Here is a 24,964-nt window from a genome sequence, read left to right as displayed (position 1 = left end):
CAGTGACACATCAAAGCAGAAGGTGCCTGCCACAGGGACCTCAAGGGAGTCCACTTGCTTTCAGATCTCAGTAGCCCAAACATCTCACAAAGAAACTGAAGGCAGAGCACAGAAACAGATCAAGAACCATCACCCTTCACCATCAAAGGGGATTCTTGAGAAACACCTCTGCCATAGAGCACGTCTTGGGGTGAAAATATCTAAAACATGACCCAAACAGCACCTGATTGAGAGCATCACAGAGTTACACAGAGCAGCTCCAGCACTGCTCCCATCCTGAGAAGTACATCTTCCCCCCTGTTGTGAGGAAATGGTTGCACAAAAACCCACTCAGCCTTGCCCTGCAGGCCCACAGCAAGGCAACACAGGCTGTATGCAGAGTGACAAAACCCTGGCATTTATTACAGAAAATTTACCTGTTCTGTTTATGTCAGAACTGGAGAGGACTATAAAATAGTGCCAGATCAAACCCCACACTAGTACCCCTAACACAGACCATGTCACTGCACTGAGGGCAGTTCCCAAATCATCCCTAGACACAGATGGCCTTGCACACACGAGTGAGAGTGCTGGGACAGTAATCCCACTGCTGCTCACTATGGGCATGTTCCTCTCCTATATGCAGAGATGTGTGAGATGATTTATATTTTCTCACAAAAACAGCTTTAAAGCTCACTTTCAAGGCAACCAAAGAATATTCTTCGCATTTAATGAGCTTAACCCCACAGGTACCTCCCAGCAACAGAGGATATCTTAAGTAGAACATGTTGCAAATGGGCAGCAACCCTCACAGAGACTTCCAGGTTTTCTGTGGGAGGTTGGGTTTTTTGGAGGTGAGGGTTTATATCCTCTTGTGATAGGTAAATACCAAAACTACCAAGAACATCTCAGTAAGGCTTTACAGGACACCTTTGTAAGGTGGAATGGAGAGTAAAGCAGCTCAAGTGCACTGCAGAGCCCACAGAGAAGGGTAGGGCTTACTGACAGTAAAGAATGCACAAGAAACCTGTGCCCCCAAAACAGCAAATCCAGTGGCAACACAGGGGTGAAGGAGGACAAAGAAAGGAACTTCACCAGCGCTGTCTGCTGTGCTCTGCCTGAAGGAGAGGGATGCACTCACCAGGATGCGAAGCAGCTCCTCCAGGTAGCAGCAGATGACATTCTCATCCTCGTAGAGCGCCCAGCTGCGCTGCTGAGCATCATCCTTGTGCCTGGCCAGATCTGCAAAGATCACCTCCAGCCGCTGCTCGTCGTGGCAGATCTGGCCCGAGGGCAGCCCCGCACTCAGGTTCTGCACGACAGCAAAACCACTGGTTAGTGGGGCCCTGACAGCTGGCTGTTGTTTGGGTGCCTGTTTCCTGCAATCTTGTCTCACAACTGGCAGCTGACCTCATTCAGTCAAGAGCTGGCACTACAAAACCAATAAGTTTATGACACGTTATTTCAGATCCCATACTTTTGGAGCCTCTATCCTCTGTAGATTCTGGAAATCATCCTGAGAATGGGAAAAGCCAAACCATCCTGGTATGAGCCAGGATCACTGCCAGACAGCAGCTGAGCACCCCCAGTAAAAGAGACATGTCGTGGACAGCAGAGCACCACACTGCACAGCTACCTCAAGGCAAGATAAGCTCCCTCTGCTGCCCACTCCCTCCAGCCTGAAAGGAACACATCTGCCCTGAATTCTTGGCTCAAGAGCAGGGACTTGTATGGTACTCTCCATGCCAGCTGCTCTAGGCCTGGATCCTCTGCAGCAAGAATAGGAACCAATTCATCATGGGCTGCTTTGGTTTTGCTTCATTTTAAATAGCAGAGCTCCACTGTTCACCAAAGTTCTGAAGTGTGTAGTCACTCAGTAAATCTTACTGCATACATTCCTTTCTCAAACTGCTGTCAACTACATCCCCACCATTTCTGCCTCATACATAGTCCTTGCCATGAGGGTCTCACTCTTCAGTTGCCTTTCCTTCGCTGTTCCTCTCCTTCAAGAAAGAGGAGAGTGGTGAGCGAGCCTTTAACCCACCCGAACAGCTGCTGTGCTCTGGGATTTAGGATAAGCCTCTAGGACCTAAGTATATCACATGAATCACTTGGTTTCCTGAAAGCAAGGAAATAAGGGGGGGTTCAGTACAAGGAATTGAGCTGATCACAGGTGATAAGCCCAGGAACCATTAAGAGAGGTAAAGACTAATTTGTGAAAGAGCTTAAATTATATACACAAGGGTTTGGCAGCAGTGACAAGCAGCAGGAGATCAGCGAGGTGGAAGAGAACTAAGCTGAGAAATTCAAAAAACAGGGAAAACCCACTCACTGAGACCAAATTCCTAAAAATTTTTGAAGGCTGTCTTACCACAGGCAGCAACAAGTCATGATCACTCAGTGAGAAAAGGCCTTTATAACTTACCAGCCAGGACATCTCCTGGAATCTCAGAGAAGACTTAGTCCTTTCCAACAGGCTGGCTGTGCAGGCAGGGGCAGAAAGCCTTTAGGGAGATTTCACTTTGGGAGCAGAGCAGATAGATTTTGTATGGAGACACGAGCCCATGTCTTGTGCCAGTTGTGACACCTGCATGTGGATGGCCAAGTGCAGGAGCTGCCTCCTTCCTGCCTATTTTCCACCCTCCAGCCCTCTCTGGGGAAACCACTCCATGCTTAAGAGTAATGTCTTGCCTGCTTTATTAGAGACAGAATTGTTAGTCATTTCCTTTGGGGTATGAATTAATTTAGGACTTCAAGCCCATGCTTCAGTTATAAAAGAAATAAGTTTTCTTGTTGCTGCTTCTTACATAATTTTTGTCAGGCAGGTAGTGAAGGAAGAAGCATGCAGGTTTTACATAAGCCTCTGTACTTTCCTGAAATTTTGGAAAGCTGTGGGTGGCCTAGCTGAAAATCAGGTAGCCAGCTGTGAGAGAGCACAACAGCTTTCAGGAGCTGAGTACAAGCATGAGAATTTCCCTCTGATGGTGATTTATCAGAAGCAAACACATCAAGAGACTCACTTCATCTTGCCATCCCCCTGCTTCTCCTTAAGAGGACCTACAGGACTGCAGTGTCAGTCACCTGTGTGTCCTCAAGTGTCCCAGCTGCTTGGGATAAGGTTCTCCATTACTGCCTTACTCACATCCTCCTCACTGCAGCACTGCAGGGCCAGTCCTACCTCAATGCACTCTTTTTGGATGATCATTTTAATGAGTATTCATTTTAATGATCATTCTATTCAGCCTCTTACCACTAATCTACTTTCTCCAATCCTTCATCTGCAGCCCTTAATGACTCCACTGAGCATCAAGCTTAGATGGACTTGGATGAGATCAATCCAATAACAAGCTCTTCCATCTGACCATGTAACTACACCTTGCACTGTCTCAGTGCACTTCCAGCTCCATTCTCAGCCCTCCCTTCACCAGGGTCAGCTCCCTGCTTATTAAACATCCTGGCAGCTGCTATAACCTGCAGCATCATCATATGGTCATTTCCAGGAATCTGCTGGAGAGTCCATAAGCAGAAGGAGGTTTCAGTATTTCTAACAATGCCATTTTGCATTATCTTGCTGCTTCAGATAGCTCCCTGCCCCCAGCCCAGCAGAACAAGCTGCTACAGGGATTTCATTCTTCCTGAGTAGCCCAAAACTATTTTGGGAACTTCATCATATCCACACTGCTCAGAGGTGGCCACACCTGCCATGCAAACCCAGCTGCTGTCCTGGCCATCTCTTCTTTTCCCACTCCCATGCCTCACTCCCCCAACCCCACCAGCAAGTGCAGTGGATCACCAGTACTATGGGTACACACATCTCCCCTCCAGATGAGCCCCAAAATCACATAGAAGGTTTTCAGACACATTTCATGGGGACTGCTCTGGGAACTCCTCCATCCTTTGGGTAGCAAACCATTCCCACATTATCCACAGAAACCAAACAGCTAAGATGGGTCCCAACACATGCAGACTGCCAGACTCCTCAGCAGCTGCTAAATGAGATGAAAGGTGGTGCAAGAGAGATGCCTGACTTCAGCTGAGCCAAGTGTCCCAGGGCAGGCCTTTCACACACACTCCTTCAGCAGCAGGTCTGCCCCCAGCTGACACAGCCACATCCAGGGCAGGTCAGCTCTGCAGGGAGGCAGTGTCAGCCATGTACACCTGTGGGTGTCACAAGGAGAGAGCAGCACTTGGCTTCAACCCCCACATTAGCTGTGCCTCAGGAAGGTCTCTGCAGCCTTCACTGGTCAGGAATGAGATCATCTACAGCTGAGCCAGGATGGCTGCATGCAAAGACTGCCACAGACCTCCAAAGGCTCTGCCAGAAATTACCAAGGAAAAGGCCTGCCTAGGCACTAATGCATTCCTCCTGTCCTCCAGATTCCCTTTTGCTACACTATTTCAGTGAGGAGTCCTCCTAACAGCCCAGCCAAAGCACTCACCCTTGAAAGCACTCACCCTGCTGACCATGCCTTGTCTCTGTGAGGATGGGAACAGAGCTCCCCTAGGAAGAAGCTCAGCCCAGAGCAGCCTCTGTGTCTTGTCATAAGCAAGTGTCCTTTAAGCAAAGCTGAATCAATGAATGAACAGAAAGGCAGCTTTAGAGGAAAGAGAAGGTTTCAGCCACATTAGCCATGAGGTTTGTCAGAGCTTGTTGAGGACAACAGGTGCTGGTGATGGGCAGCTGGGAGCAGGTCACAGCCCAGCACCACAAGGGGAACCCCCTCCAGGAACACATCACCTCCCACACCAACTTTCTGACTTGTTCCTCCATCTCTGACACGTCCAAGAATAGTTTGACCCCACTCAGCAGCCTGGGTTCAACTAGAAGACCAATCTACGCTACACATCTTTGTCAGTTGTATTCAAGCTTAATTTAAAGTCAACCAGAAGATGGGTGTGAGTCACAACTACAACACAGCAATGCAATTTTAATAAAAAGCGGGTAAGTGGTTTCTGAGTTCTCCATCTCAAGATGCAACTAGCTTGAGCATTGGTTGCCTCACACTAAGTTTAATAAATCTGCAAAACTCAACTTCCTTAGACACAACATCTACAGTATATGACATGCCTCTCAGAACATAAGGAGATAATCCAACAGAGCTGAAGGCAATCACACATCACCAAAACCTACTGATCCAAGTGATTCTCTTGAAGCCCAAAGACCAGGGAGCACCTCTACATATGTCCAAATGTCCAACAAGTTCCCATGAAAGCCAGCTCCAGCTTAGACTGTCACTGCAATGCTGCCTTTGAAAAGAGGTTTCAGTCCCTTTGTGCACCTCACCCAGTCACTGTGACATTTATCAGGAGCTAGCTCATGGACAAGAAGAGGGACCATTTCCAAGGCCAGGCCAAATGCTGACACAGGGAAGCCAACCTGGCAGGTTTGCTCCTGCAGAGCAGGGTTCCCCAAATATATGGTACCTCTGAAGTATCCTTCCTAAGGTGTGAAGTCCTCAGCACCCTCCTTGTCTCTGCTGTTCCCCCAGCTTAGTCTTACATTACCTCTCAAAAAGCAGCAGCAGGATGCTGTCCCAACATCTTTTATTCTCTAAAAAACCCACGTGTTTGCACTCCATGCTGGAGGAGCAGCAAGGTAAATAAGATGAAGTACTATTCAACCTTCAGAAGGCACTGGGGATAGAAGCAAGGTAATGGATTCTGGAATTGATTTAGTAAACCAGTGAGCTGACTTTAAATTAAGACTAGAATAGGAATAGAAAGGATATAACTAATTAAAGAACATGATACAAAAGGTTGAAGCAGGTGTGGTATCTACTATGAGCAGACCAAAGCTTTAAATCAAAGCTGGTATCTCACTCTGGTTTAGGGAGACAAAGAAAAACCTTGAAAAATATGCGAGAGATGAGTTGCCCACGTGTTTTCATAGACTGGGGAGTAGAGGGATTTCAGAAGCTACAAATTAAAGAAAAAATTTCTTGACCTAGAACTGACAACTCAGCAACAATTCTACACAGAAACCCCTGAGACTGTGGAAGGATTTAATGAACAACACAAAGTCAACAATAATAATTTGTATCACTAAACCACACTAGTGAAGCTACAGCAGTGCAGCTACCCCAAAAATATGTAACCACCCTTCTAACTGCTGGAGCTGGTCTTCTACATCAGGTGAGCAACCTCTCCTGGGACCAGACTCACACATATCAGCAGAGCTATATCATCTGTGTGGAACACTGAGAAAAAATGCACACCAGATCCACAACATCCACACCTGAGCACAGTGCAAGCCCATCCAGGCTTTCCTTCTGAAATCAGTACTGCTCAAGATAGGTATGCTGAGGTATTATGAGATGGGACAGAACCTTCTGCTGTGTCTCCATACATTAATGGTCATTTAAAAATCACACAGATATCCTAGATGACAGATATCATATCAATTACCAGAAGATCCATATTCCTCCCTGCACCAGCATCACTTTTTCTCATCCTTTTCAGGCTGGTGTGCAGCAATGCCCATGAAATTGAGGCTTTCAAATCTCCTCTGCTGAAACCTGGCACTAAATAACTTCTGTGAAATTAAGCTTATTGTATCCTGAGTACAGGTATTTGTGATAAAAATAATATTCAAATCTTGGAAAAGATGCAAATTTCAGAAAACTGAACTTCTCGGCATGCAAGATAGAGACAGAACATTTGCTTCAAACAGCTAATTTTTTTTGCTGAATCTAGATCACATATTGACAGGGCATTGTTATTGAAGAAGGAAGCAATTAACCACTGGGTTATGGCCACAAACAGACTTGATGACTGCTTACAGGGCCCTCTGTTCAGTGCAGAGTCAACCAGATTATGAATTGAATGTCATTAGTTCTCCATATTTAAATGCTTCTGAACAGTTCATTATAATCTTGCCATTAGCAATGGAATTTCAGTCCCAGAAGTTTATGTGATGCACAATCCTCAGGGCTGCACTGAGCAAATGGGAGATGAAATTTATTATCCCTCCAGCTAAAGCAGAGAGCTGCTCAGGTGCGCTTCACCATTTCAATGACTGATGCAAGAGAAATGTAAGATTGTATTGACATAAAGTTTATTTAGAACAAGCTCAAGATAATGCTTCAAGGTTGTGTTGTACATCTGCAGCTCATCTGGGGAATAAACTCACCTGTTTTCCACTTCTCTGCTAACAATACTGGGACCTGGCTTAAACCCCTGGTTCCCCTGGCTGGACATTTACCCCCATCGAGCACCTTTCCATTTGGGATCTCACTGCATTTCCCATCCCAAACACCAGGAGCTCCCTGAGCTCACACCACCCTACCCCTGATGCTCACTGGTGGTGCTCAGCAGTCCCCCTCCAGCTGGCACACATTACCTTACTCTCCACCACGGAGATGAGGATCTGCTCCATGATGCTGCTGGTGGCGGGGACGGAGGTCTGGATGTGGCCGATGACAATGCCGATGGCCACGCGGGACAGCTCGTAGCTCAGGTGGGTGTTCCTGCGCACCAGCTCGATCAGTTCGGCGCCAATGGTCTTGGGCACGGCGGCCACCAGCCCACCGGGCTCTGCCGGCAGCGCCTCCACCCCAGCTGCCTTCTTCTCCTCCAGGCAGAGGCTGCTGAAGGCATCCAGGCTGGCAGCGGGGGCCGGGGCACTTTTCTTTACCTGAGAAGTCTTCTCCCCATCCACATTGTGGGACCTCTGGGTCCCCCCTTCAGCCGGCGGTGCTGGGGCGACCCTCTTGGACTGGGGCGATTTGCTGGTGTCCTTCGGGGAAGTGCCGTAGCGGGAGTGGGTGACGGAGCCGCTGTCCAAATTGCGTGTGATGGTGGTGTGGACGCTGCGGCTCGGCACGGGGGGCGGGGTGTTGGCAGGGCTGGAGGTGCCCGTGGGGAGAGCGCTCTCCGATACAGAAGAAGCAGTGTACAAAGTATCCAGGGACGTCGTGCTTATAGAGGAGGCACTAGAGGCTGACCCAGGAATAATTTCAACGGAGTCTGAAAGGGAACAATTAAACATGCCTTAGCAACAGCATCAAAGGGAAAGAGAAAAAACCCAAATTGCTACAGCACAGTCCATTAAAAGGCTCATTGTGCATTCGACCAGAGCAGTTTAACTCCTCTTCCTGCCTCACTTATCTCAAAGCAAAATTGTACCAGTTCTCTCTGGAGCATTCCCACACAATCACCTCTTTAGAAATGGGAAAGCTACTCTGCTGAGATGAATACCTTTCAAAGGGCTTAGTGTTTTACACAGGGGAAGGGAGGGAGAGATGGACAGAACTAAGGGACAGAAAAGTCTTTTCTCCCTGGGTTAGGCTTTTTCTGCATTAAGGACATAAGCCCTCACTTCTGAAAGATGGTGCCTCGGAACTGCAAGACACAGAAGGCTTCACAAACAAACCTGCACCTCCCTCTTGCACAGACCTCATGGTTAGCACTGACAGTTGAGGAAACACTTGCTGACAACAGTCTTTAGTCCCTCCCTTTCAGCACTCTCCACCACTTGATCACGAGCCCTGCAGCCCTGCTAGCACCTAGTGATTTCACTAGCCCCCACACTATCTGCTCTACTGTACTCTTCCCCCTATTTCTAGTTTTGCCTAGCTCTCATAGTGGGAGTCCCACCTTCCAAGGGAAAAAAATACACAACGAGCAAAGAGATATTAAGATTTATTTTCCTTTAACCTGGTCTTATATATAGTTTTGCTAAGTCGTATCCATTAGTTTCTAGTGGGCAGAAATGTATCTGAGTTCTTCCCTGACTATGAAAACAATTCCTTGGACAAATAGTGGTCTAGCTGGAGCTTCCCAAGAGCAGGTGGTGTTAGTGCTGGAAGAGAAGGAGCTGCAGCCCATGGGAAGCTCAGCACTCATAGAAGGCAGTTACTCACACACACATGCCCAAAGGAAGGAGCACTGATGTGAAATGCCTTTGCTGCCCTTCTGCAGGCAACTCCAACCCTTCCTGCTCCATCAGTGCTTGGAGCCCTCCACTAGTCCATCCACCACTCCTCCCAAAGTAAACACCAGCTAGGCAGAAAAACTGGGCCCTTCACTCCCACACAGGTTCAGCATCCCTCTTTTTCCTCCTCCTCACAGAGGATCATCCATGAATCATAGCTCCCCCTATGCTTCTTTAAATCAAAATAATGAGTTGAAGGAAACTAACCTTTGCAAACTCCCACTACTCCAGTGAAAAATGGCTCAATACCATTAAGTACCATTAAGGAAGCTGGTCCCAGGTCTCAATTACCTGCAAGTGAATAGCTCTGCCCTGCTCCACACAAGGGGACACGAGTGGGCTTGAGATGGGCTGAGTGTCACCAACAGCATTGCTGTCACAGCACAGCAGAGCACTTGGGCAAGCTGGCAGCATCTCAGAAGGATAAGCACTGCTCTGTCAGCCCAACCATACTGAAGATGGAGAAGCTCCAGCTCTGACCCCATTGTCCTGCTCTCAAGTGTTTCTCACTAGCTGCTCCTCTGTGGGCAGCACATAGGCAGATGTGTCCCTGGTATTATTACTGCTCCTTACAGGCACCAGCCACTGAATTCATGGAAATCCAACCACTGTACAAAGAAAGTGTTCAACAGATTGGGAGTCAAAAACAAGACTTGAGACTTTATTAAAAGCCAGGCAGTTCCCATGGTGAAGCATCACACACTGCACTGCAAGGGAATGCTCCCTCTGCCTTACTGGGAGACAGCCATGGTGTCTGTGGGAGAAAAAGGATCTTAAACCACTGACATTGTGCACTAGCCAGACTAGCTACATGAGCAGGCAGAGAGCTGCTCCTTGGAGAGCACTATAATTCCCAGGGTCACAAGACACTGAAGGAGCAGGGGGATGCTGTAGCTGGCATCCATCCACAAGCTGCTCAGACCCTTCCAAATCAAAAGAGGATTGAAGAAGCACTGGTTCCCAGCTCAGGACCACTAGCATTAAAAACTACACGAATCTAGGCTATATATATTTAATAGACATATTTGTTAGGATATAAACCATATAGGAATTCAGAGAATGGGTAAGGATGCTCATCTAAGCACAAACCAGAAGCATTCAGGCCTCATGTCTGTTATAGCACCCAGTCTGTTTCCAAGACCTGGAGAGCAGTTTGTCCTTACTTTTAATGGGAGCAGCAATCTGTGTGTTCTTGCGCTTCTCTGGAGGTGGGGGGGTGACAGGAGCAGCACGACGAGTCTGTGGTGGGATCTACAAGGAAAGATTTCAGAGCAATCAAAGGAGGCTGACAATAAAGATATTCTCTTTTACGAAAGCATCTTTCTCACGTGCGTGTGTAGATTTGTCCTTACATCTCTCTTGTCATTTGGGGCAGCTTTCTCAGGAGGACAGATGCTAATAGGCAGCCTCCTAGAAGAACAAAGCAGGACTCAAACTGACTTCATCCCCTCCCTGTGACAGGCAAAGCAGCCCTTGTTTAATTGCTGTGTTCAGCAGCACACGGCACATATGTCGTGTAGACCTGTCAAGCATTTACTCCTCCTTTATTCCAAATGCAATCCCACACACTTACCATGTCTCCACATTACTCTCAATAGCTCCACAGAGGCTGCAAACAGAGTGTGTATTTACACACTCTTCTGGAGAGATCCATTACAGTAGCTACAAATACCCTTGCAGAAAGGCAAAGCAAGGACTGGAAATGTGTAACTGCCTTTTCCATGCTTGCAAAGCTATTTCTGCTCATGCAGGGAGAAAATAGGGTTTGACCCTCTGTGCAATACTATGCTGCCTATAGCAAGACACACTGGGAAAAGCTTTGCCAGGGAGTTGCATTAACTCTCTACATCTGGGGTTTCTCATGCAAGTCTCTTCTAAGATTGCCAAACCAGCAGTGTACAAGCCCCAGACCCAGACTCCTACACCCATCTTTTCCTGTCAGATCTAAACACCATGATCACCAACATCACATTCAATCACAATTACCCCAGTGAGGTGCAGCCTAAGGGTAACCTCTAATCAGCAGGGCATCACTGAACACAGCAGCCAAGCTAGGTGGGAGAACATTGCATTAATACACCAGTCCCCACAGCCCAGCAGCTCAGGGCCAAGAGACTCTGCTTGGGACCTCTTGGGACTGCTGGGATTCAGAGCCTGCTGCCTCAAATGTGCCTCTGCTTTTATGGGATACTGCAATCACTGTCTATGTTCAAACCTCCCACGGGAGCACAGGAAGGGAAAGGAGGTGATGGTCTGAATGCTTTGGGTAACCTGGCTTTCAACCATTTGGAATCTACAATGACATTCAGTCCATTACAAGTGAAAAATTCCCATATTTGTTTAGCCCTGGAAGAGATGCTTTCCTGTGCCCTGTCATTGCTGAATAGACCTATATAAACAACACACAGGGCATGGAGCTCTGCCACCCCACAGTGAAAATCTGAGACAGCCCCCAGAAGGGTCTCTATTTTACATAGCTCAGAAGAAGGAGAAAGAAAAATGTATTTTTTCCCCCAGATCCAGGAAGGGAAAAACTTTATCTAAAATGGGAACAAAGATATTCCTGCAAATAAAACACCTTTAAAAGTCACCTCAAATATTCAAGACTCAATGCAAAAAGCTGACAGTGTGCTCACAGCCCATGTCTAGATCCACTAGACAAGTGAATACAGTAGTTTGCACAAAGACTTTTAAAAAAGGATCTCTTAGTTCCTTTCCCTCCCAATACCAAATACACCCAACCTTATATCATGTCATAAAAAGTGCCTTCAGCTGGTGAATTAGCACGAGACACTGCTGCAGACTCCTTGCCTGCACTCTCAGCTCTTGTCAATCCACCCCACATTGTTCTCTGGGTGAAATGCTATCTGATACTTGCATACAGCTTCAAAAATTTTCTGTGTTGGTCCAAAAAGAGACTGCACAGCTGAGAGAGGTCAAGCAGATCAGGAGGGGTCTCTGCATTGCCATGGTTGGCAGGCTGGCCCCAAATCCAGAAAGCTCAGCTGTGCTGAAAGCAGAGCCCTGTCTGCAGAGTGCTGGGGCTGACAGCACGAGTCAGAGCTGCTTGGCACAGCACAGCCACCATTACTGAGGCAGTGGGATTTAGCAGACAGGCAGGCTCAGAGCTTAGCACAGATGCGTGACATTGTTTGGAGATAGCGAGGGTTGGGTCATTCTGGAGTATCTCCATGGCTTCATTAGCTCTTCCAAATTTACCACACAAGTTTAACACAGTTATTATAGGCTAGTGCTTAAATTAAAGATGTACACATAATGCTGGCTCAGGCCCTGCCAGTTTAGACAGCCACACATCACAGTACAAGTGGCTGTGAGAAGAACATGAAGCACCACAGGAATTGCCTGGTGCTTGCCCAAGCTGCATGGTCAGGAGGTGTGAGGTGTAACTGATGACCATCCACCCCCTCCACCCACATCCTAGCCACTGCCTGGGGCCAACAAGAGGATGTACAACACCAAAAGTCCCAAAGGGAACCCCCCCTCCTCCGTGCAGCTGCCATGCACAAGGTGACCATGCAGGAGTCCTTGAAGTTCAGATCCCACCTGTCCAGAGGGGAAAAGATGAGGGGCCTTACCAAAGGTTTAGAGAGAAGCAACTGCACTTGTGTGGAAAGCCTCCCTTTCCCCAAGCCTCTAATAGGGCACTGTGAACTTCCTCAAACCTGCAGAGTTTACACATCTGCTGCCTGTCCTTTACCCTTTTGCAAGGACTGATAGCAGGCTGTGCTCCCTGCACTGCTCACAGACAAGAGCTGACTCAACCACAGTGCTCCCATTCCCTTCACAGCCAAGCAGGCAGAGAACATCAACACTCTGACTCCTGGGAACAATGTTATTACAGTAGTACCCTTTAAGCAAAATAATAAAACACTAAACCAAATGAACAACCTCCCACCTACTATCTCCTCCAGGAAAACTCTGCCAAGCCAGACACACTGGTCTGTAGCAAAGGTTTCTGGAGATGGGCATCACAAACTCACTGAGCATACACAAATGCAGCAGACTGACTAAAATACTCCACAAGCCCAACCTCCACCCTTGGCAGCTGGTATGGCAGCAGTCCTAGCCTCCCACCTTATGCTGACTATAAAAGCTGAAGCACAAATGCCCTCACCAGCTATTGCAGCCAGTTCAGTCCTGGGAGAAAAAACACTGAGAGGAAACCTCAAATTTTGCCTAGGTTTTTAGATGTGAACACTGAATGCACCTGAAAATCCCAAGCAATGAAAAGCACATGCCAAGACCTCTGCTCCTCTGGAGCTAGTGGGAAAATTTAGATTTCAGTAGGTCTCCTCTTGGGCTCCTGCATAACCAGTGGAAAAAAGCAATGCTGCTTCCTCCACTTTGTATTTTCAAAGCACTCAGGAAATCCACCAAGCAGTTAAAATCTCAAGGAGCCCTTTCAGCACAGGGCTAAGCTGGAAGCCCTTCAACTGCATCCTCAGTGCCACCCAGACAGAAACAGTTCTTTGTCAGCCAAGGAAATTCATCTTCCTCCTTTTTGGCAAGCAAGCAAACCACAGACCAGATAAAGACAGGGAATCAGTGTGGAGAATAGACTGTAAGGTGCCCCATTTGCTCAGCCCATAATGCACAGGCTTGAGAATGGAGTTAGTTTGACTGCCAAAGAACAAAAATGAATACTGAGGAGAAAAATGGGGTTTGTAGGAATTGCTGTGTTCAGCCAGAGTGAGCCAGAACTACCTTTCATCTACCCAAACTCACAGTTCTTCAAGTGTAAAACAAGCCTCATCTGCTGGGAGTGACAGCAGATCAGTGTCTTATAAACACAATACCTCCCAACATTCAGTCCAGAGAGATGAAGAAAAATTACAGTGTATGTGTTCATCTGTAGGAGAAATAAAAAATCTCCATGTTCATCCTTGCTTGGCGCCTTTAGCCCTAACATCCAGCTACACCTACACAGGAAAATCTGGCACATCATTCATCCCCAACAGGCACAGCCTCATCCTGGGCTGCTACTTTGAAGCCTCACTGACGCCACACTGTAACCTTGGAACTGGGTGTCGCTGAGATAAAAAAAGATCTGCTTTAAATATTATTTCCTGCAATTTGCCTCTAATTCATCATGATAAGCAACCTTCAGACAAAGCAGGATCTCTGGGGTATTTTGGGTTTTTGTTTTGAGTAGTATAAATAGACAGCCACAGCAGATAAAATGCTTAAGGACCAATGTGCAGACATAACAAGGGGGAAATGAAGCAGTGCTGAGTGTTCAGAGGGAGCTCTACTGCTTATGTCAAAACTGCTTTTCAAAGCATTTTCCAGGGAGCCTGCAACTCTTTTAGAAAGTTGCCAAGAGATAGTCACACAGTATAGAGTGGATTTCACATGGTTCACATAAAATCATGGACCCTCAAGGATTCCAAAAAGCATGACAAATGTAAACGGCAGAGGGACTGTCCCAGATTTCTTACAGACACCAACACTTTACACCGCAGTAATCCCAGGTAAGCAGCATAAACACCAGATTTGTCACTTGGGCTGCAAAGGCATTTTATCCAACAGGACGTGTCACAGCCCCAAAGGAGGAAGCTAGCAAGTGTCCAGGCACTGATACCTGGTAGAGAGCGTCCTCGTCGCCCTCAAACTCGGTGTTGGGCAGGCTGTGGTGCCGCTCGTAGCCGCTGCGGCACACGCCGTTGGGCTGCCGGGACACGTCCAGGTGGTGGTCGCTGGAGGACTGTGTCATCACCGTCCCCTGCGGCGTGGGAGAGTGGCTTTTACGGGACACCGTCTCCTTCCGGTGATGGATCAGCTTTCTGAAACGGAACGATGACATCAGCAACAGCAAAGCTCAAGGGAGTGACCAGGCTGTGGCATTTAAATTATTTTTTAATGATTTATTGCATTTGGGCTATATATACCAGAACGGGCTGCATTACTCTGAACACCAACTCCAGCTTCATTAACAACTAAGGAAGCACTTCTGGGGGAGGAAGGAAGAGTCTTTGCAAGAGCACATAATTTATTCATCAGTTCACTGGAGAAAAATGCCTCTTCCTCGGGGGAGAGTCACATATTGCACTGCAAGCTTCAGAAATTGCCTGCACTTTAGAATTGCTGTTCAACCAAGATTAAACCAGCACGCCTCAGCACAGAGTCTGAGGTGTCACAGAAAACAAAAATTCTCTTCACAAGCAATTATTTGGGAACATACTAAAGACCTTGTGTCACAAGCCAAAAACCTCTACAATTCCTGGCTGGTAAAGCAGAGAAAATGCGGCCAGAAAGGTTATGGATTTCTCCTCCAAGCCTACAGTGTGGCTGAGAATCTCCTCTTCTTGGCAGGCACAGAGATAGAGGAGCAAGGCCAAAGCTCTGCTTTGCTGGACACAGTTGTGAGGAGGAGCAGCAGCAGCTCAAACACTGGGAAGTTCTCTGGGTGCAGCACTTTGCAGCACAGCAACGATTCCCAACATCCCCCAAGGACAGAAAGACACTGTGACCACCCTCCATCTCCAGCTCTCCCAGAGGCCCATCATACTTACTGGAGGACATCTCTCTGCTCCAGGTTGTATTTCCCCCCATTCTTCATGGCTGCATTGTGCACAGCCTCAATGGCACGGTCAATGGACTGCAGAACCACATCCTGCTCCAGCACCTGTAAAACAACATCCAACATGTTACTGTGCCCTTCAGCTGAGGTTCTTTTGCACCAGAGATTGCTGCAGGAGAGGCCACAGTACAGTAAACTCCCAGAGTTTATGTTTGGGAAAGAAAGGCACTGTTACAAGCACCAAAGCCCAATGATTCCTACAGGAAGACCAGAGACAAAGTTTCAGGACCATGCAGCAGCCTCGTACTTTATCACTCCTTCAGTTAAAAACTTTTTCCTAACATCCAACCTGTATTTCCCTTGGTACAGCCTAAGACTGTGACCTCTCATTCTGTCAGTCCTGCCTGGAGAAAGAGACCAATCCCACCTGCTCCAACCACCCTTCAGGGAGTTATAGAGAGTGATAAGGTCACCCCTGAGTCTCTTTTTCTCCAGGATAAACAACCCCAGCTCCCTCAGCCCCTCACCAGCCTCGTTGCCTCCTCTGGACGTGCTCAATGTCTCAGTGTCCTTCCTGAACTGGACACAGCACTCGAGGTGTGGCCTCACCAGTGCCCAGTACAGGGGTAGAATGACCTCCCTGCTCCTGCTGGCCACACCATTCCTGATCCAGGCCAGGGTCACTGGCCTTCTTGGCCACCTGGGCACACTGCTGGCTCATGTCCAGCTGCTGTCCATCAGTGCCCCCAGGTCCCTTCCTGCCTGGGCACTGTCCAGCCACACCATCCCCAGACTGTAACACTGCAGGGGGTTATTGTGGCCAAAATGCAGGACTCTGCACTTGGACTCATTAAATCTCCACCCAAGTTATCACATTTATTCCTCCCATCAGCCAGTTTAGCACTTGTTACTGCAGTTTAAAAAACAGAAACCTTGAAAGAAGAAATACCAGACACCACTTCTTGAGCTCAGAGAGGAGGGTGGGAGGGGACCAGAAAGATAAAGCAGGTTTCTACACTTGTGACACTTTAAAAAGTTTGTTTATCAACAGTTGACATGCCTTCAGGAGAAAAGACCTTTACAGGGCTGAATCTCTGACTCACAGGTGAGCTGCCCCTGGTGCCAGCACCATCCATTCAGTCCCACTGCTCCAGCCTCAGCCCATGCACGAGGGGAGGAGGGGAATGCTCAGACTCCAGTGCTCACTGCAGTGTTTGAACACTAAACTCCTCTTTCACTTGCTTTGGCCCCCCACTCCCTGCATCAGAGCAACTGTTTTATCCAGCCAAGCAGCGGCTGGATTCTCATCAAGGATGCACTTTAATTGGCCTTAAGGGGCTGCAGAGCACAGAAGGGAAGCCCTCCCCACTAGGGCCAAAAGTGCCTGTCTCCCTAACACTGGCATGCAGTTTTCTGATAACATGCTATGTATTATTTATATCCTGGTTAATTGCTTAACCAAATGTGAATTAACAGCTACCGCAGACTGTGGGGAAAAAAACAAGGTGTGGATGAGAGGCTTCTTCTGCAACATTCAGCTTTGAAAAATTTAAGAGGGATTTTTTTGTTGGTTTGTTTTCCCAAGAAAGATAGATAGAGAAGAAAGCATCTGGGGAAAACTTTAAAAATAAAACCGAATTTGTTAAAGTATCAGGTCAAGAACAAAACCAACACTCAGAACTCAACTTTGGGATGAAGCCTCCAAGCTGCCTCATGTGGCCTAGGGATATGGCCTAAGGAAGCATTTCACCATCTCTAGCTACAGAACTAAGGAAATAGAGCAAAGTGTATTTGAACACATTCCAAGGAGGGTTAGAAGGAACAGCAAGTTATTTCAGCAAATTCACCTCATTTTCTGAGAATATAAAATTACAGCAAGCTGCATGCTCTCTTTGGGAAAGAGGATCAGTGCAGAAGTCCCCAGCACCGCTGTCTCCAGGGGAATGCCAGTGTTGCTCTGAGTGCCACAGACCCGTGCCCTCTGCACACCCCACCTGCCCTCCCACATGAATCCCCCCTAGTCCCATCCTCCCCAGTCCTCCCTGCTTTCACCCACATGAGTTTAAACCCTTTCTCAGTCTGATCATCCCAGGGAAGACAGCAGTACAGAGCACTGAATCCTACTGAACAGCTCAACATCTCCACCCTCTTCCAGAGGGCACATCAGCAGAGTCCACAGGAATCCATCCACAGGCTGCAGTCACAGAATGGCTTGGGTTGGAAGGGATCTTTTAAACTTTCTAGTTCCAACCCCCCACCATAAGGAGGAATGTCACTCACATGTGACACTGTGTGTAATTCTTGTATATAGCACTGTGTATAGCACTGATAAACCAAAATAATGAATAACATCTTCTGTTCCTTAGTGCTACTCTGAACATGTTAAAATATACAGCTACCAAAACACATGGCACAGGATCCTCTTTTGGAGGATCTTCCTTCTTGCCATAGGTTTGCTATGACCTACCTGAAAGCAAATGAACGTGTGAGGACTATCTTTTACAGTGAGTCTGGTTGTTACATTGTTTAAATCCCAGAATGAGTAATTTGTACTAGTCTTAAGTCATAAATGACCCTGGGAGCTGGAAGAAGCCTGCTGGGTCTGGACATGCTGTTCTGCTTAGGTGGAGAACTTGTTTGGGATTCCCATGTTGGGAAATGTGTCCCAATATGTGTTTCTCCCACACTGATGGGAGCTGTTCAGTACAGCTTGAAAATGTTGGGGAGAAGCTGGTTTGGTATCCTGGGGTTTCCCAATACTGACATTTCAAATCCTTGTGCCTGTGACCCAGAGGTGGCTGTGGGGAGAAGCAAAGCTGCTTGTGAGATCCATATTGTGGGAACATTATATGGGCACCTGCTTTGGAGAAACCTTGTAAATATGTTTGCTCTCTTGGGTCCCTGGCCTGAAACACCATTAGAGGGAGAAGCCCCCAAGGAATTTGGCTTATCTTTTGTGCTTAGGAGTTGTGTGAAGGGATGATAGTAAAAGTACTGTTGGCAAGTGATCCCTCCACCTTGGAATGAGCTTTGCTCCATGAGGATGTGGAGCTGCTCTCTTTGAACAGAGGGGCAGCACAAACCCAGCCATTCTGTGTTTGCTTGGTGCAATTCTACTCCTGGTAAAAAATACTCAGGTTTTTCCAAATGGTGATCTGGGGCTCATTTTATTTCACAGGAGGCTGTACATGTAATCTGATCACACAACATGTTGAGTTTCAGGTAAGATGCAACAGTAATTAGAGGAAGAGAAATGCTCATTACAGAGGAAAATGCTGGGTTTTCTCTATAAGTTAGTGTGTTCTGATCCTGTCCTGCTGGCTTTCTCTTTATTCTGAGTGTGTATTACAAATGGATGTGGGGGTTTAGATAAGTCCTCTGGCAGCAGGCAGTAACTTTATTGAGATGGGCAGCACCCCAAAACTCATTCTCATTCACAAGTTCTTGAACAATGGCTGATTTGGTCTATTATAGAATGAATTATTTATTTAATAGACACAAAACTAACAGACATAAGACTTAAAACAAACTAATACTACACAGGAATAAGGACAAAAAGAGACTACTAGTAGTTGTCCATATGGCAGATTCAAATCATTCATGCCAAGCCCACAGGCTCTGCACTTCCTTGGATGGTGACCTGTGCACCTTCCTTGCCCCTTCTCCCTCTTGCCTGACCAATGTTCCTGGATTGTACACCTGTGCCTGCTGCCTGTCTTTCCATGTTCACTGGGACTGAGACAGCAGGTCCAATTAATTTTGCATTCTCTCACTTTTTGTCTGTAGAAGAGACACTTAATAATTTGTCATGGTTTTAGGTTTGGGCAACACAGTTATTATGTCCAAAGCACATCATAACTCCAGTTTGCTGTCTTCTGACTCTTGCCAGAGTGCTGGTCATTAGACAGGGAGGATTTGGGAAGAAAAGCTGATAAATCATAAATTCCTGTGCAAGATGAATCACGAGTTATTATGTCTTTCTCCAACATGTAACTGCAAGCTGTTACATCAGTGCCAGTCTGTGGCATGCAGGAAGAAAGTCCCTTTCAGTTATCATGTACATACAGGCTCTTCTGCATCTGTCTTTGGGCATCAGTTGAAATGACAACATAATTCCATATTTTTCCTGCGTGACCCCTGGAGACTTTACTTACTTGATCCTGATGTACTGAAATGTGCTGCAAGATAGGGGTGAATGGGAAGGAAAAGAGTTCTTTTGATGGTGGTAGGAATTCAGATTTTTTCAGCCTATGTTTTATATAACTGTGACCTTTCTGGCATTTTGCTACAATCTCTGCTATGGAAATAAATTGTGGTGTGAAACTGAGCCTTCCTCTTTGAATGCCAGAAGAAGACCCAGGACTTGCAGAGTTTTCCAGTCTTGTTCTTTCCTCTGGGCTCGGACCTTGCTCCTTATTCTGGCAGCTCTTGGCAAAACTGATTAACTGCAAAGAGAGTTTCATGGCAGGATCTTCCTCCCACATCCATGTTTTTGCCAACTCAATCAAAACAAAGATGGGCTGAGATTAGCACCTTGCACTCTTCCCAGCACTCTGGGAACTTAGAAATTAGTTGCATTTTTGATCATAATTAATATAGAGGCTTTCTTATAGACCTGTGCTAATTGTGTGCAAGTGATTTTGGATCTGTGCTGAATCTCAGTAAGCAAATGACAGTAGCAGTTTTTTGGGCTACCAAACTGACAACTAGTCTGGCAAAACCCCTTCTGTTGGGCTTTTTTTCAACTTCAAATGCTAATATGTCAAAAGTCTTGGTATACTTTGAGCATTACCTTGCAGTATGTTTCCTTCCACCTTGATACATCCTGTTTCATAATCCTGACTTTTCATCAAAGCAAAAGCTATTTACTGTTTTCTTTTTCAGTGTAGATGGTAACTCCACTGTGTGTATGTATATACATTTTATGTTTATGCATGTATCAGTAGAAATGGAAATTTTCCTGCACAGATGCCATGCTGATCATGTCAAATTGACAATTGTGTGCAAAAATGATGCTGAACAGGTGATCCTAAAGAGAGGGGCAGCTCTGTTGTCTGGCAGCTGTTCACCTGGGGCAGGCTGAGCCAGGGAAGTTCCCTGAAGCATTGAGAGTAGTAACAACTAATGCAAGATATGTGAGTATGTGTTGATTGTTTTATTTTAAAATTTTCTGTCTCTGCTTTTATCCTTTTAGACTGTTTTGGTGTGAGACACATATTCAGGTTACTGAAGAGTGCAAAATTATGAGGCGAAGGAATCAGTGGTCATCGTGGCCAGTAAAGAGGGACTGAGCATGGCTGGAGAGCTCTAGGATGAAGCATTTCCACCTCAGGAAGAACAAGCACTCAGTGCTGGGTTGCATGCATTCTGTTGTCCCTCAGCCTGTCTCTGCCCCTTCTCCCTGACTCCAAGCCTTCCTGCTCTGGGAGACAAATTGGTTGAGGTTTGGTTGCTGTGCATCCGCTGCCTCCGGGGTTCTGTTTGTTCCAAATGCCTCTTGCACCGTCCCTAGTTAGTGAATCTCTTTGCCAGGAGCTCTGGCTTTTGCTTTAGCGTGATTTGCACAGCTTAAGCCCTTTCCCTGGCTCTCCTTTCTTTTCGTTTCCCATTTGTGCCGGCTGTCTGCTCGAGCGGCTGCTGTCAGCACAGTGGAAAAACACCGATCCGAGAGAAACGCACCACAGCGTATCAGCAGGAATTCCTGGGCTGCTTCTGGGCTGCCTTTGTCGCAGGAGCTCAGCCATGTCTTTGTTTTCTCGCCAGCGAGGCAGAGATGCTGCAGGTTTGTTTGGAGCTTTACTCATCTTATTTGCTCAGTAACCAGGGCAGTTGCCCATTGTTTCACTTGTTTCTGTTGTGCGGTTTTGAGCGCCGCGAGGCACAATATCTTCGTGCCGGCAAGAATAAGTTAATGCATCTCTCTTAGCCCAACAGCCTGGGGACTAAAAATTTCTGATTTGGGCTGCAAAAATGGAAGGAAAAGGAGCTGGATTTCCCCCAGCAATGCAAAAAAAACCAAAATTCAGCCCATTTATCTGAGCTATGTGGTCCCGAAGGGGGAAGTCTGATCTGGCACATCACTCTGCCACAGACAAAGGATAGTTGATTTTTGTAAATTGGTGCTGCGATCATTTCAATCTGGAAGGAATAAACATGCAGACAGTCTGGCGGTGACTGGGGGTGAAGGGCATGTGACCTAGGAGGTGGTTCCTCTCTGATTTGTGTAACAAAGAACCAGCCTGTGCCTCTGTATGCCAGCAGGATAAATATACTAATTTCACCAGTGGTCCGTGTCAGTGCAGCTGCGTGAAAACTGAGCTGCCACTGGAGACAAAACTTTGTCTGTCCTTTGTTGTCATCTTGTGAAAGCTGGGGCAATGAGATGAGGGTGAAGATGAGCAGCCCTGCCTGGGCACCCCTCTGGCTTGCAGAGGCAGCTGCAGGCATGAGGGCACTGATTCCTGCACATGAAGAAAAGCAAATGCCCTTGATCACTAAAAAATGAGGAGGTAGGAGGAGAAAAAAGAGCTATGTTTTCTTGTATCAGCCCCCTGTGGAGGCAAAGAAAAGCCTGCCATAAGTTAATGGGCCACTTTCATAAATGTGGGAGCCTTGTGCACGCAGAGTGGCTCAGGCTGTCTGAGCTAATGCAGCTGTCAGCCTGTTTGTCTAGAAAATGCTTTTCTGAAAGGTATGATTATTCTAGACTGTTGAGCAAGTTCTTCTGTGTGAGTGCATTTAAACAACAGCAGTGGTGCATGTGGAAAGATTACAAAACAGAGAGGGGGAGCAAAACAGAGAGAGGGAGCAACATTTTTGATTGCCCAGGAGAGGAGGTCGTGCTGCCTTTACAATAAAGATACCTCTAGTGTCTTCTGAATTGCTCAGTTCTCTCACCAATCTGTGTGACACATCTTGTGCAGGTGTGCTATTTTTGGGGAGACTGTTCCTGGGCAGTGAGGATGAGAGCAGTGTGAGGCATGGGGATAGATGCATTCCTGTCTCTGCAGGGCCATGCCCTGTGTTGGCCGTGCTTAGGTACTCATAAGACATTCTGGAAGCGCACTTCTTAAAAGCTTGTCTTTGGCCCTGGGAAGGGCAACCTTCCCCACCCACCTTGGGGTGTGCAAAGCACCCCAAGGCAGTGCTGAGGTCTGGCTCTGTCCTCATCAGGTATGGAGGAAATTGACAGCAGGCTCTGGGGAGACCCTTTGTTTGCTTGTTTTATTACCAAGGAGGAGGAGGAAATAATGATTTATTGATGCTTCTGTGATTCTCCTACACCAGGCTATGAAGGAAGAAATTCAGTTTCCTGGCTGATAATGATGGCTGTAATTGAGCAGTACCATGTTGCTTGCAGAGCAGCTGGCTGTGGGGTGCTGGTGGTAGCCCTGGTTCTGTGATGCAGTGCCCCATAGCCAGAATGGCCTGTGCACACCAAGGGTCACTTCTCTGCTCTTCCCCTGCAGCTGCCATTGCCAGGCTGGTGCAGACAGGCTGCTCGTAGAGCATTTCCCTGCTGCGGTGTTGTTTGATTAAACCAGAAATATCTGATAGAGGGGGTGGCAGCCACTCCCTTCTGGGGTAAAGCACCAGGGAATGTGTAATCATCAAGTACTGCTTGATTTTCCTGGTATGTTGGGCAGAAGGTGATGCCTCTTGGCCCCAGCCTGGGCACCATCACTGCACACTGACCAAGGAGACCCCTATGCTCACCCTGTGAGGCTGGTGCCTTCCACTGCCATCACTGCCCTGTCCCTGCCACCTTCTCTGCCTTCCCAGAGTGGCTGGCACAATCTGGCAAGCCAGTAACTGGGGAAAGGTACAGTTAATGGCTCACATGCTGCACTGGCTGCTCAGGGTGCTGCCAGCCCCCACCATGCAGCCTCAGTGAATCCAGCTGAACTCCTGGGCTTTGCTTGGTCCTCTGACAGCCCTCTGTACAGCAATGCCCTTTTCATGCATTCCCTGCTGCCATGTGAGCCTTAGCTTATGAACAGGGTTTCATCTCTGTAGCCCAGAGCATAGGATGGGGCAGGACTGCAGCACAGTCCCAGCTGCCAGCATCCTCAGGAAGGAGTGCTGGGTGCAGGCAGGATTCCTGTGTCCTGCAGGGTGATTGATCTCCCTACATTGCTAGATTGCATGGAGAGAATAGCGAGGCACTGCCCAGAATTGCTGTGAGCACATAATCCCTAGGGAATCCTAGGGAGGAGGAGACCATAGGTAAGACCTTGGCAAACCAGGAGACCTTTTGCCCCCTTGCAATCTGCACCCATTTCAACTGCAATATGCTTTTCCATTCATCCCTCTTTAAAAAAAAGCAACACCATTTTGGTTAACCTGAGGAGTGTGCAGATTCCTTTGAATCACATGGTCTATGCAGGATACTGATATTTATTTTTCAACTTTATGACTACAGTGCAGGGGATCCCTGATGCTGGGTGTCCTACAAACCCAGAATGAGAGGCAGCCCCTGTGCTGAAGACCCTGCCATTTCCCCCCTCACCCAATATGTACCCTCCCAACTCATCTGAGCAAGGGAGATGTTTTATGAGCAGCATTGACAATGTCATAAAGTGCAAGTGGCAAGTTAATGCTGCTTTTTTATTCCAGCCCTTTGACAGGGCCTTGTTGATAGAAGGCTAGGAACAGAAACAAAAGGAAAGGGCTCAGCAGCTAAAAGCCAGCTGTCACAACACTGCTGCATTAGTGTGAAAATGCTGTGTTTTATCAGAAAGGAAGCACCTTCTTTATAATAAATGGCATTGCACAGCAAGGAGCAGCTCTATAACAGCACCTCTCCTGTGGAGGCAGGCTGAGAGAGTGGGATTGTTCAGCCTGGAGAAGGCTTTAGGGAAACCTCATTGCCTCCAGTACGTAAAGGGAGCATATAAAAAGATGGACAATGACTTTTTACACTGGCAGGTAGTGCTAACACAAGGGGCTGTGGTTTTAAACTGAAAGAGGTGAGGATTACACTGGATGTTAGGGGAAATTCTTTAACTGGAGAGTGGTGAGGCACTGGAAGAGGTTGTCCAGAGAAGCTGTGCATGCTTAGTGCCAGCTAATTATAGCAGAGCCATTTAAATGCTGTTGAGGGCGCAGGTGTAGGGCAGCAATGGAGGAGGTATCAGAGGGGCTGAAATACTCCACACATGCTGCACTGTCAAGAGGGACATCATGCTAACTGGTCACAGACAAAATACCCAAGTGTGCACACATCCTTGTTAGCTGACAGCTGCTTCTGCACACACATTTATTCTTGGTAAAATTAATATTTTGTGCTGATATTTTTGTTCCTGACTATCACCAAATCCAGTGAGTCAATGCAATAAAGCTTTATCGGGGCAGTGATAAAACTAAAGCTAATTCATACCCCAAAACCAATGAAGATACCACTGAGACCTGCAGCAGTGTCTTACACTGTTACATGTATGATCATAAAGACAACAGCAAAAACCAAAATAAACCCCAGAAAATTCTGAACTAAAGACCCTGCAGTTGTTTTT

The 24,964-nt window shown here is 47.1% G+C and overlaps 1 protein-coding gene across 3 annotated transcripts in view; it reads right to left on the bottom strand.

Moving 5' to 3' along the window:
• The window catches only part of NCKIPSD (NCK interacting protein with SH3 domain), a 53,353-nt gene that overhangs the window by 14,065 nt on the left and 14,324 nt on the right, over positions 1 to 24,964 (bottom strand). For all 3 annotated transcript variants that reach the window (XM_079317041.1, XM_079317040.1, XM_079317042.1), the window contains exons 2-6: positions 15,445 to 15,557; positions 14,514 to 14,715; positions 10,075 to 10,162; positions 7,319 to 7,944; positions 1,121 to 1,291 (exon numbers count right to left, since the gene is read on the bottom strand). In XM_079317041.1, the coding sequence (XP_079173167.1) occupies positions 1,121 to 1,291; positions 7,319 to 7,944; positions 10,075 to 10,162; positions 14,514 to 14,715; positions 15,445 to 15,557 (1,200 nt within the window). The remainder of the gene's footprint in view (positions 1 to 1,120; positions 1,292 to 7,318; positions 7,945 to 10,074; positions 10,163 to 14,513; positions 14,716 to 15,444; positions 15,558 to 24,964) is intronic.

Source organism: Erithacus rubecula, assembly GCF_903797595.1.
Source record: "Erithacus rubecula genome assembly, chromosome: 13".
Classification (NCBI taxonomy): Eukaryota; Metazoa; Chordata; class Aves; order Passeriformes; family Muscicapidae; genus Erithacus; species Erithacus rubecula.
The sequence above is the reverse complement of the archived record's forward strand: the minus strand, read 5'-3'. Positions and strand labels throughout refer to the sequence as shown.